The following is a 15,681-nucleotide window of genomic DNA, read 5'->3' as shown; positions in this document are numbered from 1 at the left end:
TCACCAATGTTCTCCAACCAACCTCTGAGGCCTCTCAGAACAGCTGGAAGAGTATATAACACACAGACGGACTGTATTTAATAATTCGGTGACTCTTAAAGGCTGCTGGTTCAACAGGATTTAATTTAGGGGTATCAGACTTCTGCCTTTTTTACATGTAAAATAATAATTTGTTGGCCTTATATACAATCCCTATAAATACATTTAAATATCTGAACATTAAGATCTAATTTTCTAATCCTGTTATATGTAGTAAATAGATGACTTAATTTTTTCTTTGTCATAGTGCTAATCATTCCTTCTCTATTGGCCATGCCTCATTACTTATGAAGTACAAAAATCAAGTAGTTCTTATTAAAAAGAACTTGTGCTGTAATAAAGAAAAAAGAGGAAAAAGACATAAGAGGTTAAGTGACTTTTATTGCAATAAAAATGTCCAGCAAAGCCTGCTTCTACAGTGACAGGGAGAAAAACAAGCTTAAACAATTCTCAGGTAAGTTCAATGAACCAAAGGAATTTTCTAGAGGTGTTCCTGAATGTTAATCCTTTTTTTTTCTTGCAGGTCCAGATGTGCAGCCTCAAGCAGGCCTATTATCGACTGCAGCGGGCATTTAAAACTCAATTTATGCCACAGCTCTTGCGGGGGAGCTGCATCTTTGCCTTCTGATTACAAAGACCCAAATTTATTACATTTATACTTTCATTCTAAGATATTCGAGTCTGAATGTGTTGTAACAGCATCTTACAACAGTAACTTTTGATTCTAGCAAGAAGAAAAAAGGGAAACCAAAACAAGAAGCGCCATTTTTTACCTTCTAAACAATCATCATATCTTTATAGTGAAAATTCAGGAAACTTAAAGGCACAAAGACATCAGCAAGAAATGTTCTCATTGCATGAATGGATAACGACAAAACCCCTAATACCTCAGGGAGGTGTCATTATGGAAATACTGGCGCAATGATGCAACTGTGGGGGGTTCCTGCAGGTTTACAACATGCTTCTGGTTGAAGCAGAAAACCTCCTGTATCGGTTCCAATCACAACAAAAACATGACAGCGGTCAGACGAGCGCTCGATTAACACAACATTCACAGAGGATGCAGGAGTGGAAGCGACATGTATGCAAAGCTATCAACTGTATTTACACATTATGGGAAACACTGTTCCCGATAATAAAAAAAAACATCCACCTCTACAGTGAAATATGGAGGGCACTGCCTCCGATACGGACACATGCTGGTAGGCAAAAACTACCTTCTTCTTTGCCGCATTATGGAAAACACTGCTTCCGATAATGCTGTCAGGATGAGAAGTGCACACGAACCAAGGGACCAGCACGGATGCTGAAACAGCAGAACCAATAGTTCTGAGTGTTGGGTCCAGGCCGTCGGTTGACACGTACACTTCTTTTAGCAGATGCTGCTTTTGTCATTTCGACAGTATAACTGTCATAATTATGGAAGGCACTGCTCCCGATAATTATATAGATTTAAAAAAGGCAATTAAAAGCTATTTATAGTGAACCCTGCCACTGATAAATAAATAACACAATAAATAAACGTACGGTGTCTGGTTCAGTGCCACATGTTTGAGACCTTCTTCCTTGCTTTCAGGGAAGGTCGACACATATTAGCTCTAAGGCCATGAGGTCAGCGACTCTGATTGGTTCAGCGGTCTTAACACCGCAGCTGATGTGGCGCACGTCTCCAGCTTCGAGGCAGATTATCCCAAATCTGCGGCTGTGTTCGGTGCGCCACAGCGGCTGCATCATTAAGTTAAAAAAGGAAATTTCAGCACCTTCTGAAACTGATGAGCTGCTTTCTAAAATTAGAGCTGCCACCAGAAACCAGCTCAGGAATGAACATTTGGCTCCAGCAGCAAACAGCACGCATTGTAATCATTTTAGTAAACAGGTAGAAAGTCATTCGTTTGTGAATGTGCCCTTTGATTATGTATTTTTCTGAGCTTTAAGTGTTTTATGACCTATTAGGATGTTGAAAAAAAGAAAGTCCTGCTCTACATTCATCTCATTCATGGGGTAACACTATTACCTAGTAACGGCACATCGAGTGGCCAGGATGTTGTCATTAATAGCACCAAAGCATTCAACATTGGGGTTTTCAAGTGTCCCATGTAAATAGAAATAATAGAGATGAAGCTCAAATCCAAATAATTACACAGGGGGGCTATGACAGATATTCACAATTTTTTTCAATTATTGATTTTAAAGATTGTGCAACAGCAGGTTGGTCACGCTTCCTGCTTGCAATGTGAGGGCCGGATTATGGATGGAGGTTGCAGCGTGAATTGGGATTTAGATTTCGTTATCCAGAGACCAGATGTCCCCCGCTAAGGAGTTGGCGCAGCCCTGGACGGTCCAGGTAGCTAGGGCGAACTGGTTGCGGAACAGGTCAGCATCCGCGTCGGGGTTGTCGTACTTCAGATCGTCGAGGTGTTTGAGGAGAGCTTTAAGAGTGTGGGGGCCCGAGCCGACCAGGATGTGGCGGAACGGGCTCTCTCTGGGGGAAACGTATTGGGACAGCAAGTTGCGTTCCACCTGCAGGATAAAAGAAAGAAGTTTAGATTTAAAATTGTTTGGTTATTAATGAAATTTCAAGTGTTTTTATTAAAGTAACCGGACTGATCAGAAAAGCTAATATCACCAATGTTCTGAAGTGATTTAAAAGAATGCATTGGAGCCCAGATCATTAATGCTGTTCTGCAGAGATTCCCTATAGGAAACAATATCTGTCTTCATCACAAACAATGGCCTCCAGAACGTCATCAAAACTGATCCACTCAACACCTTAGCTGCGCTTAAGTCGGACTCGTTTCCAGTGAGAGGTGGACTCCGCCAAGATTGCTCTTTGTCACCGACATTTTCTTTATGCAAATTAAAGAGTTCTGCGCTCTGATGCTGACCAGACTTTAGGAGGCCTTACCGTCATGATTCGGTCGTTGATGAGGCGACACATTTCGATGTCCTCCAGGTCACTGTTCTGGATGTCGGTCAGCAGGTTGCGAGCAGCACGGCTGTATGAACCCGTGGCCGAGATCAGCCATTTCACCGTCAGGGCTTTGGGCAACAGCTCTGGTTTTATCTGGAAGAACCAAAACACAGAGCTCTGATGAGGCTAGAGCATGGGTTAAAGCAAAACTAATCAGTTTGACTGAAATTTTTTTCTAGTCAGCCCATATATTCCCGGGACCATGGACATAATGCCTCACTTACTTATTGTGCAAAGTCAACTTTAACCACATCTGGTAGTTTTAATATATGCAATGACCATTCCTGTCTCTGTACCACCTTTCAGCTTCAGAGCCTTGGTGTCTGCTTTCTTTTAAAGCAAGACAAATTTGGCGACAATTCATAATTAGTCAATATTTTGCTCAAGTCCAAGCATCACAACCTAACAATTGACAAATGCTATAGATAACAAAGGTAACCATGTATAAAGTATAATTGTGTTAGTAGGAAGAATTTTTGCTGTGTCTGGTTTAAATAAAAGCTATTCCAATACATTTTAAATCTTTGTGTTATATAATATTTTTAGGTAAATTAACAGAACTTCACATCGACCAGTGACTTGTTGCAAAATACAAAAACTGCGACCCAGACAAATACCACAGTAAATTTGTCTGAGTAAAATTTACTCAAACTAAAGAAAATTTGCTCAGAAAAGACAACATTTGGTCCCACTCAAAAAAATTGTCTTCAATTTGAATAAATTTTACTTAGACAAATTTACTATGCAGTTCCCATAAAGACAAATGCGCCAGCAGTGAAATCGGTCACTTTAACCAATAATATCCCAACTCACCCGCTGAACTTCCCTGACTTTTCCATTGATCTTGGCCACATGAGAACGTATGACCTTGTAGTACTTCATCACATCCATCTGCAGCAGATGGTCGTGGACCAGCCTCAGAGCTATATGGCCAGCAAAGCGGCCCGCTGCCTCAGCCAGCTGAGGAACCTGGCTGGATGTGGCGATGTTCAGGTTGTCGGAGGTGTCCTGCAGTGTTCCAAGGAACTTGTAGCCCTGAGAAGGAAAACAGGAAGAGATATAAGGCGTCATCAGCTGCTGGTTTAAGGAACCATGGCTGGTTAAAAAAAAATTGCAGAGAAGAAGAACGACTTACTGAATTTTCAGTGGAGAATCTAAACGATATTGAGGGAATTCCAGAGAAGGCAAGGAAAGAATATGCAGCGTTATCTGGCTCCATTGGCTCCAGACTTAAAAAAAAAAAAAACAGCAAGAGGGAGGAAGATTAGAATAGACACAATAAATGTTGCATATTATGTGTAAAACATGTTACCATGGACACAAGGGTGTGATGGTATGTGTCTTTATCTAGAACACACTTACATATTTGACTCCCAGTCGCTCTTTGCAAATTGGTTCAAAAGAGTCAGATCTTTGTTTTTAACCTATTAGGGACAAAAATGTGCACATTAACTCTATAATATGTTTGAAAAGCAAATTTATCATAAACGCTAAATCTGCCGAATACTTACCTCTTCTAGAGTCTTTTGAATCAAGGTGTGCAATAAGGGACTAGCTGCTACTTTAAATCCTTTCTGACCTAAAAAGAAGAAATTTTGTTCAATAAAAGAGAAAATTCTGCCTTATATAGCATATATATCAATCAACAAACAGATATTTTCAGTTTTAAGAAGAGTGGAGAGTACCTGTTACAATGCCATCCAGGTTGATGTAAGACACGGCTTTCGTGCTCAGAGAAGACAAATATCCCTACAAACACAGAAGTTTTAGACTGATGTAAAACGAGGATTGTATAAACAACAAGCAATATATTAAAGTGCTCTTACAAGAAATAAAACACAAGAAAGTAGCTCAGAAAAAATGTCCTGCACTTCTCACCTCCAACCACTCGGTGGCGCCAACACTTCCGTATTCTCCAGCACTCCAGCTAGCAAACACAATGCTCCTCCTCGGCTTAAACCCATCTGTCAACAAAGGTTACAGATGTTTATTTGTAGGGTGTTCCAGCGCCACATCTGGAGAGCACCTTCATGGCTTCTAAATGATCCCAGGAGCACAACAAGACATGTCGCTGTTCAGTGAGCCGATACTCACCGTTCTTCACCATATCTGCGATGGAGCGCGCCAGTTCAACCAGGACGGCGGTGCCAACAGTTGACGCTGCAAAGCCTGGACCCCATGCGTCCCTCTGGGCACCAATAACCACATATCGGTCTGGAAAAAGTCATAAAAGAGTTTTAATCCATGATCTCTTCCAAACACACATACTGATTTTTCTCTTTTCTTGAGTTTCATTCCCATTTTACCTGAATCGACAAATCCTTTGATGACGCCGAACACATTATGGATCTTCTTCTCAGCAAGGACGTTCTTGACCTCCACAGTGATGATGTCACTCTCGTTTCCTAACTTGCTGTAACCTTCCCACTCGTCTGGCATTCTCTGACCCTCGAGTTGACTTTGGGGTCCACAGGAACATAATTTTACAGAGTTAACAGACATCAATGTGCAAAACACAATCTCCAACATTACTGAAAGATCAGTATGAGCGTTACCGAAGGATTTTGATTGCCATGTCCTGTGTGATGGTCTGCGCCAGGATTCTGGGTAGGCCTGAAGACTCCACAGGAGGAAACTGAGTGTGGTTGAAAGAGGGAAAGCCTGGGGTATAAGGATCCCCTGAGCCCATGTGGACCTGTGGGAGACCCACAGGAAAAGGTTAGGAGATCTGATCTACTACTGTAATTGATATACATCCATCTTTCATAGAACCAGATACAGTCTGACCTTCAGTTTTCCCCCAATTAAACTAAACCTTCATGTTAAGACCAAATATTAACAGCCTATACATAACTGAACTACACACATCTAATAATAAATAAATAAATAAATAAATAATTTTATTTCAGGGAACCTTTCAAGAAACACAAGGTCACCGTACAAAGAGAGAAATAAAACACCATCAATTAAGACAGAAAAACAAGCAATAAAACTAGACAGTGAAATAAAATGAAAAACAACAAGAGACATTGACTTTTACTTTTAACATTTTAAATGACAGTAATAAAAGGTCCAAAGCACTACAATTAACAGAAGTAAATATCCAGTAGGGGGTGCTGTAGCGTTACCCTGAGTATAGCAGAGCCTGCTTCACTTTGTAGCGTGAGCAAATTGTGTTTAGTTGTCCACTTATTAGAAATTCTATTTTAAAAGTAAAACTTCAACAATTAGATTCATTGTATACACAATGATATATTTCAAGTGTTTATTTCTGTTAGGGCTGGCGATAATTCAATAAAAATATATATCAACCGTATATCAATGACAGAAAAAAAAAAGGTTAGTAAAAAGTTCAATAGAAAAACAGTTTTCCTTCATTTTGCATGCATCTAGCCATGTAGGTTAATGTTACAGTCATTACATCCTGACAGCCAATCACAAATACAGACCCAGGAAGGCTCCGTCCCCTTCAAAGAGTTCAGAGAGCACCGTTCTTTTTTTTCTTTTATAAAAACTTGCAGTTTTGGTAAAAAGTTGGTTGAAATAAGGGTTGAGTATGAATTTGGTATTTGTGTTCATGATAAATTAGATTTCAAACATATTATAGATAGGTTGCTAAGCAACAGCATAAAATGGCCAGGCTGCACTTAAAATGATTTGAATTTGTTGATAATTATCAATATCGATCAATATGATTTCTATTTTATCAATATGTTTTTTATCTGTACCATCCAGCCCTAATTTCTGTTATTTCAATTTCTAAGAAAATTATGGACCAAGAAATATTTATCTATTCTTGTGTTTTTGGCCTACACAGTCACAGGGATGAGCCCCGGCAGCTGGCTGTTCACAGAAAGCTGTTTCCAAGCATATAAGTGGAAAGTTGAGTGGAAGGAAAATGTGTCATAGTTGAGTGAAGTTCTGTTTTTCTGTGCTTTAGAACTAGTTCCTCCATGTCAAAGCCTAAACACACTGATTTAACAGTGTGCCCCACTCACATGTCCATAAAGTTCAGTCTTGTCTCCGATAGAGTAATCAGTTGGGTCTGGGTAGATCAAAACAGCAGAGGCGTTCATTTTAGCAGCATTGGCAACCTGGAAACAGAAAGAAGCAAAGACAAATGGGCTACATTTATGAAGAACAAAACCGTGGTCAAAAATAAACGGTTTAAAAAAAATTCAAAAATAGGAAAACATATTTTTTGCATTTTAAACCCAGTCACCTTCTCAGCAAAGTTGATTTTTCCAGCTCTGACCAGCATGACTCTGCCATTCATGTTGATGTTTCTGTCCCGCAGCTTCCTGAAGTCCTCCTCCAGGCCATAATGAGCATACAGCACGGCGCCCTACATACAGAGCAACAGTCTGGTTAACTACAGACAACAGCTGGTAGGATGTTTTCTCTGTTGTGGGGCATGTTGGTACCGTTACTGATCCAGTGTTGCTGTAGGACAGGAATCCCTTTGGAAACTCCTGTAACGTGTTCTTGAAAACGACTCTGTTACTTCCAGACGATGGGGGGTCTTGAACCTTGATGAAGTGCTCATCCGTCCAGGTGTTCATACCGTACCCCTTAAACCTCTGCAGCACTTTGTTTCCCAGGGATTCATCTTCAGGAGAACCAGCCCGGTGGCTGACTTGAGAAAACTCACTGCAATAGAATATAAAGACAATATTGCACCTGTAGTGTAACAAATACCATTACTAGAACTGAAAGTTATTTTTTAATTGAACAGGCTAACTTTCTAATCACCTGAGGGCATTTTGTAGTTTAGCAGCAGTTAATTTCTGAGCAAAGAGGGTTTTGACATCGTCCCAGTCCATCAGGGGGGCAGCGCCGGTCTCGTGGAGAACTGAGGGTTCTGTGAGGCTAACGGAGGATGCACAGACAGGAGCCACCTGCTTTTTCCCTACAGCTATATATCCAATCAACAATCCTGAAAGCAATCAATGGATTTAGGTTAGGAGAATTTACAGCGGGAGAAACAATGGCATGAAGGAGGACAGAGATTCAACAATGATCTGAAGATATAGAAAAAGTAAACCAACCTAAATTTGACAGACCAATTAATTTCTTATTAAATCAATGTGGTCATTTAGTTATTTCCTTCATATACAACTAAATCACTCAATTTCTTTTCATCTTTTTATCTTTTAAGTAAATAGAAAAACTAAGTAATGCATCTATTTGTGCAATAAAGTTATGCAGGCTTGCACCACTATGAATTGTTCCAGATCACTTTGCGTTTACAATGTGTCAGACGTACTTCATTTTCCCAGAAGCGGACATCATGATGGATGTCACATTGCTGCTACTCATCCTAAACACCAACTGAGTGCATAATCTTCAGAGCAGTGCCATGCTGCTATAAAAACACTCCTCCCTAAGCGCCTCTATCTTACCAATGAAGAAGACGAGGAGGGCAGCAGACACCATGAAGCACAGGTCCTTGGGTGTCCGGCCGAGCTTCTGAGCCATGTAAGGTTTGCCGTTAGAAGTGTGATGATGCCGTCCTCCCACGCCGTTCTCCCCAACCTCCTCATCCATGTCAGAAGACAGCTTCATCTCCACCTGGCTGTTGTCACCTTCCATGTTCTGGGTCAAGTTGAATCGTGTGTAGGTGTGTGGTTCACCGTTAAACTGTTCGACAAGAAAATGCAGGAATAGGAATGAAAGGTTTTAAGTTAGCTAGCCTTACATCTTCAGATACGGTAGCCCAGCTGACCTGTAGCACTAAATGCTTTAGAAAAAGCATTTAGTGCTTTTGCCTCAACTGGCTCTGTGAAAGTTCCTATCTGGGTACATTTTAAGTCTAGCACACTCCAGCAGCTCTAGGTAACAGCAAAGCCACCAAGATGTGGGAAGGTGGCTAAACAAACTATGCTACTGACAATAAATGCCACGCAGATGGGCCCTCTTCACTAAACTGGTAACCTGAGAAGATCATCGGTCGGCCTGGATTCTATTTAGGGCCTCACTTTTCACTGTTTTTTTTTTTTATGAAACTTCTGAAAAGCTTTCATCCATTTGTTTCAACTTCATAATTAGAATTAATTTTTGAGTTGAAATGAGTCTGTTCCTTACAGTTTCCATTCTGGTGGGTGAGACAGAAACTATTTCATGATGAAAACACAACAGGATGCAGTGAAATGTTGATCAGGTTTAATTTCCCAGAAAATGAAACTTGGTAGAGAGCCACACAGTAAAATTCATTCAGAAGTCTCAGCAGTTTCCCCTCCCAGAGCTAGGAATACACGCGTGAGTGAAATACTCCTCAAATATAAGTAAACTGAACCACATGTATGATGCTGAAATCTAAAAGCAGCCCATTTGCCCTGATTTGGTGCGATCTCAGAGGTGACGAGGATATTAATATGAAATCTGATCAACATGGAGAAACCAAAGTTTCCGGACTTACAATTTTGGAGATAGTTGACCTTGCTTGTTCCATCGCTGCTTCTCAGGACTCTGTAAAATAAACACAAAATTAAGATTTTTAGTTCCAAGACAAAACGATCGAAAAGAAAATGCCCAGTGAGCCACTTCTCCCACATTTATATTGTCATTTTTTCCCCTTTCCAGTAAGAAACATGTTCCTGTTTAACAGCAGGAATACTTCTGCTTCATAAGAGGTGGTCCACCTCCTGTCCAAACATCCCCGGGGTTTCCTGTGCGGCTAACTTGAAACGAGGCGCCGTCTCCGAACACAAAAGAGCAGTGTACTGCGCAGGTAAACATCGACATCAATGCTACATTGTGGGCTCAAGTCACCAGAAACTGACCGGCTCTCCATCTGTCTCATTGGGGAGAAATCCATCAGGATCAAGTTAAGGTTTTCTTCACAGAAAAGGAGAATTGAATCCTAGCAGATCATCCTCTCCTCAAGCTGATGGTCTGTTCAACATGCAGCTTATAGGAGTAAACTTCCATTAATAGGCGACACCGACGCCTCTTTGATGTGTCATGCTTTGTTAAATAAATAACGGCACACAACGACAGGCGATCTAAAAATAAAGAAATGCAGTGATGTAGAATTTCTGAGCACTCAGTGTAATTTTTACTGATTCGCTGCAATCTGACACCATTCGGCCTCTTCGTGGCCTTCTGCTGCCATTTCTTTTCTTTTTCTAGCGGCACTGCAGAGGTCAACAAGACAAAACAAGGCCAGCTTATCGCAGTCAAAAACATCCCTCTGTTTTGGGAACGTTAACAACTGCAATCCAACTGGGAACAGAGAGCTGCAGAAATCTGTTTTAGCTCGACTAAAAAAAAAAAAGAAGGGCAAAACCTGCAATGTATCTACGATGAAACACTTATACCTCTTTTGGAATATTTGCACACAAAAAAACAAGTTTTATTCACATTTGCATTAACAGTTGGCAGTTTATGCTGTTTGAAAAAAGGGATGTTAACAGACATCAAAATGCTTCCCAATATATAGTTAGTTCCTTGTTTGGCAACAGAAACATGTTTTATGCTTTCTGCGCTGCTAACCCTGGTCTGATCCTCTGGGCCTTTGGCTAAGCGCTACATAACGGACGATTATATTTCTATTGCTCCTAAACAAACAGCTGGCCCATCCGTAAACAGGCGAGCAAATGGAAAGGAGGCTATTTGACTAAAACAAACAAAATTGGGTTAATCAACAGCAATCTTAGCTCAACGACCTTTGACCCTCTGGCTGACCCTCAAAAGGAATAAATATTAAACTCTAAAAACAGCCCTCGTTTATCAAAACCTTGGTAAGATCAATGAAGTAGTTTTGACCAGTCGCCATACGTGTGAAAACACGCTAGCACATGGTAACCTCACTACCTGAGCAGACAGCCTTTTAGACTAATGTTCCTCTATAAGGCGCGTCACAGACGTCAGGTTTAACACTGCGAGCAATAAGCACTTTAAACCTAAAACATCAAACTAATGTTAAAATTATAATCATTCGAACCGGGAATACTCTCTAGTTAATGACTACAGCAGCAGTAGGGATAACTGTCACTTTCCTGCTTTATAAAAGCATTTAAATCATGTCATACATTTCCTTCTAAAATCTTAAAGTACATGAGAACGGAGGCTGAATGAAAGGCAGCAGAACCAGGCAAACCTGTCCCCAGTACAAAGCAGAGCAGACAGAAAGCCTGAGCCTCCAGTGTCAGGGTCGCTGCATTTCAAGTGTCAATAAATCAAATAAGGAAGCAGCTTGCTCTGAGGTTATTCTGGGCATTGTGAATGACAGCTCACTTTAGAATATGACGAGGACAACCTTGAGCTTCCCAACCTGTGTTGGGGGCCAAGGAGATGACCCCCAGCACCCACTGTACCCCCCCCCCTAAAAAGCAACAGTAAATCAGCAGCATAGATCACAGAGGAAGACGAATGAGGATGCTCGGGGTTGTGCGCGCCGTTCCCGGCGTCCCGGCCATCTCTGAACCCGACTGGTGTGGCAGCAGCAGGTGAGGATGAGACGTACTGGGCAAAGCCGCTCTATAATCTCACATACCAAACATACCGGACTTCTCACGGCTAATGCGTTAATCGGATTGGTAAATTAAACCTGGCCTTTTCAGATGCGGAAACGTATGGGCCATAAAGCGGAGCGTGGACGGACTGCGCTGTGCGTTCAAACACGTGCAAACATTGCAAAGCAAGAGCCCAGTGCGCGCATAAAAACATGGAAAGCCTTCCAGCAGCTTTTTTAGACAACCCGAGGGAAAGAGGCGCTGCTTGTACTGTAGCAGTTGTCTAGAAGACACGTGTGTGTGTGGGACAGATAGCGAGGCAGAAATCGAGTCCCACCCTTGAAGGATCGCAGCAGGCCGGACGTTGTGCTCCCCTGAGCTTTGGCAGGAGATTAGGGCCGGACTGGGCTGCGCTTCTGCTCAAGGGTTTTACAATAAAACACAAAGATCAGGCGCCTATTCTCTTCTGTTACCAAGACAGTACAGAGGTGGGGTGGGCGTTGGGTTCGGAAGTTTGTCAAAGAAATATGCACAAGTTCAACTTCAAGGCCTGTATTACCAAGAGGCCGAATAAGGAGAGGCTGCTAGGAGTGGTGTCACAGACCAAATAGGCTTAACAAGTAGCTTAACTGCTGCAGTTTTAGTAACTGACCAAAAAACCGATTCCTTATGAAAGCTGCAGCGGAGTTTCGTCACAATCAGGCAACAGCAGAACAATTAAAAGTGACGTCAAAGATTCTTTTGGCACAATTAACAATTACTGTTCAATCACTAACAGATGTACTAATAACTCAGGCAGAGCTCATCGGGGACCAATATTTTGCCCTCCGACTGGTGCTTATCAGCTTTTTTTCCCCTCTTCATCATAGGCATCCACACCAAGACCCACCGCCAGTTCCTCCTGTAACTCCATCAACATTCAATAACGTCTTTTGAGTGCCTGTTTTTTGAGCATCAGCTGACAGAGCCTAGAGAACCCTTTTTCCTCCTTAGAAAAGTTAATTTTAACAGTCGAAACGGCAGGTCAGACCTCAAAGAAATCGCCGTCGGCAAGAAAAAGCCAGATCTGTTCCCCTTAAATGACAGACAGCAACAGTGTTCAAGTCTCTCCTAAATGATATTAGAGACTACAGTCTGCTAACAGTTACTTTTTAAATGGATGTGTTTTAGCTTGTAGCAATGCACATCACTTTGTTTCAGCTGTTGGCTGCTTTTAAGCGCTTTATAAATAAAGATGTATGGTATGAAGCAGCGTAACCAATAAACTCGTGCGAGCCTGGTAGCATTCCATTAAATGATGCAACACGCAGCACTTCTTCCCATCAGGAACGGGCTTTAAGGACTTGCTTACTGAAAAAAAGAAAAATGAAAATCGCTTTCTTCCTGCGTGAGAGAAAGGCATGAGGAAAAGCAACAGCGGTGGATTCCCCGAAGCCGAAAAATAAACTACGGCAGAGGTATCAGAGAGAACGCGTCCAGAGGTGTTGGAACGCACCCCTGACGAGCTCACAGGGTGACGAATTTGGCCAGAGTTCTGGTCTGTGTGATAAATGATAGATATTTGTTAATGTGGAAGAATAACTTCAACATGAACCATAGCAGGCTGCACTTGAGTCATACGTGTAAATTCTATAGAGGTGGCAAAAACAGCGCCTTTGCAAAAGACTATTTGCTTACTATTGAAAGAAATGTTATTTTGTGATTGAAAGCAAAACAAAGTTTTAATCACCTGTTTGAATTTTCCAGAAATTTAACAAATGTGAATTAAATGTTAACACTTTGTAAAGAAGGAGGTGCCCCATCCATGCAGAGGGGAAGATAAAAGTAAAGGGAGGCAGACGCTAATGATGGAGGAAAAAAAATGTACATTTGATATTAGGAGTGGGGGTTGGGTAGCAGGGGGGGTGCATAGGAGTCATTGTGCAGTGGTAAATCATGTGAGAGTCACACTGGAAGGAAAGCTCGGAGTAAAGCCTGGGAAAAAAAGAAAAAAAAAAACGGGAAGGAGCACTGAGGTGGTCAAATCCTACTCCACAGACCCGCATATGAGGCCCAAGTTGGGCAACAACAGATGGATTGTTTTGTTGTTGTTGTTTTTTTTTCACTTTGCATCAGCTGAATGCACTTTTTTTTTTGGTTAAATGTTGCAAAAGAATGTTGGTAGCTGTTTCCGACCTTAAAAATATTTTTCTCTCTGAAAGAAAAATAGACAACTACACTGGAAAAAAGTGAACCAGGGCAGTTTGTCCTCTTTAAGTGAGCATTTCGTTTCCAATCAACCACACTGAGAAAGGTTTTTGTTAGATTAAAGTGATTTTTACCCCTAAAAATAACATTACATTATTATTACAACCTCAAAAATATTTTTCTCTCGGAAAGAAAAACAGACAACTACACTGAAAAGAAGTGAACCAGGACAGTTTGTCCTCTTTAAGTGAACATTTCGTTTCCAGTCAACACATTGAGAAAGGTTTTTGTTAGATTAAAAGTGATTTCAACCATAAAAACATTACATTATTATTAATATTATTATTAGTTTGATTGTAACCCAATAAACACATTTTATATGTTGACTGGAAATGAAATGTTAACATGTGGACAACCGTCCTGGTTGACTTTTTCTGTTCCAGTAGGCTCGGGCAGCCTTGGAGACGACTGGTTTATTACCCAGTCGGCCATGTGCTCTCATCCCGCTTCACATCGCTGCTCCGTTTGACACGAGGGGCGAAACAATGTTCATTTAAAGGAGAGAAAAGGGTCGCGAGGCTTCCCGCAGCGGACGCCGGGGTCACAGATAAGCGCCGTACGTCGCGCCAAGGACAGCAGCCCCTCCGCGGCAGCGCTGCCTCCCCGAGTTTCAAGCGTCAGCGGAGGAAATTGGAGCTGATTTTAGCAGCGCTGCATCACTCGCATATCAGGTTAGCGCGGGAGGTCGCTCGCTGAACGTGACTACCGGCTTCCTCGGTTATGGCGTCCTCGCTGCGCGGGCAGCGTGACAGCCCGAGGGCTGGATGTGAGGAGCCGCGCGCTACGAAGCAGGAAGGAAACGTGTCTAGAGTGAACAGGTGCTCTCACCTTTAGCCCACAGAGACTATTGGGAAAAGACCTTTGCATGACATTATTGGCTGCGTTCAACGGTCTAACCCTATTTTAAATACCGGCTTAGTAAAGACTATATTATTATTTATTACCTTTACCGGTTTCCAAAGATGAAAAGCTTTTTTCTCTCTCTCTCCACGCGCCAGCCTTTGAACTTGTGTACACAAGACTTCAACAGCTAGAGTTTACAAACTGGTAATAGAAGCACTTACCTTCACTTCTGTGCAGAACAACTAGAATCTCGCCCTCAGTGACAGTCCCTGGCGTGTGGAAGCTTTTGCGGTCAGTTCCCGACTTTCTCTCTCTTACTCGCCGGCCCGGTGCCCTTGACTCGAGCTGCAAGACCACGCTGCTTGCAGCTTTATCTGATTGGAGTGAACCGGCGTGACGTGTGTACCAAAACGTCACACCCGCCCGTCAGCCATCGCGAGATCCCGGTGTCTGCTACCGGGATCGTTTGAGAACGCGTGCCGGAGTCCTTTCATACAGGTTGTAAAGTTTAGAGGAGTACTGTATTTCACCAGCCAACTTGAGTAGATTTATTTTAATTAACAGTAATCTACAGTTAGTTCGTTGCAGAGTTGACAAGGTTACACACGACCTTAATAAAACTAAAGAGCCAAAACAAAGAGCAATGAGTTCAACTAAGGTCACCTTCAGGGATGGAAACCATCCAAGTTCTACTTATTTTTTGATAATTCAATTCAGTTTATTTAACTCACATTTTAGCAAGACAAACATGCAGTTCATACCTGGAAGTATACAATCTAACTCTAACAACAGAACAAATATATTAGTTCAACAGTTTATATATGTCACTAACACATCATGGTGATTTTTACACAGCACTATATCACATTTTATTTAATAATTTAAATATATTAAGATTATAACGCAAATAAAACAAAAAGGGATACAATTTGGTAAAAAAGCTGAAGACAACATAAATACTACAAATCACAAAAAGGTGGTAAAAAATAGTGTTAAATGTTAGTCATTAACATTTCAATTTATTTCAAGCAATCTTTGATGATATTGAAGCCATAACAACAAAGAACTACGTTTTTGGAAGTAAACCCCACCTAAGTTATTTTGATTTGAATTTAATTGTATATA

General features: G+C 41.5%; 1 protein-coding gene across 1 annotated transcript; it reads right to left on the bottom strand.

The window, feature by feature from the left end:
* Positions 1-400: 400 nt before the first annotated feature.
* tfr1a (transferrin receptor 1a) lies at positions 401-14,932 on the bottom strand. The gene is made up of 18 exons (XM_036137961.1): positions 14,778-14,932; positions 9,429-9,478; positions 8,413-8,650; positions 7,763-7,946; positions 7,435-7,660; positions 7,233-7,355; positions 7,009-7,104; positions 5,566-5,705; positions 5,317-5,468; positions 5,105-5,224; positions 4,889-4,974; positions 4,696-4,759; positions 4,522-4,589; positions 4,373-4,434; positions 4,146-4,239; positions 3,824-4,045; positions 2,945-3,103; positions 401-2,559 (listed from the first exon to the last, which is right to left on the bottom strand). The coding sequence occupies exons 2-18, from the start codon at positions 9,459-9,461 to the stop codon at positions 2,317-2,319; spliced, it is 2,310 nt and encodes a 769-aa protein (XP_035993854.1). The 5' UTR covers positions 9,462-9,478; positions 14,778-14,932; the 3' UTR covers positions 401-2,316.
* Between the last annotated feature and the right edge of the window lie 749 nt (positions 14,933-15,681).

This window comes from Fundulus heteroclitus, chromosome 6 (assembly GCF_011125445.2).
Source record: "Fundulus heteroclitus isolate FHET01 chromosome 6, MU-UCD_Fhet_4.1, whole genome shotgun sequence".
Classification (NCBI taxonomy): Eukaryota; Metazoa; Chordata; class Actinopteri; order Cyprinodontiformes; family Fundulidae; genus Fundulus; species Fundulus heteroclitus.
Note: the sequence above shows the minus strand (reverse complement) of the source record. Positions and strands in the feature narration are given on the sequence as shown.

Excerpts from the sequence above, each read along its gene's own strand:
- tfr1a (XM_036137961.1), bottom strand. The coding sequence starts at position 9,461 with ATGGAACAAGCAAGGTCAACTATCTCCAAAATT. Across the intron at positions 7,947-8,412 it reads CCTCCTCGTCTTCTTCATTG|GATTGTTGATTGGATATATA; the intron begins GTAAGATAGAGG and ends GATTGCTTTCAG. Across the intron at positions 7,105-7,232 it reads AAATCAACTTTGCTGAGAAG|GTTGCCAATGCTGCTAAAAT; the intron begins GTGACTGGGTTT and ends TTCTGTTTCCAG.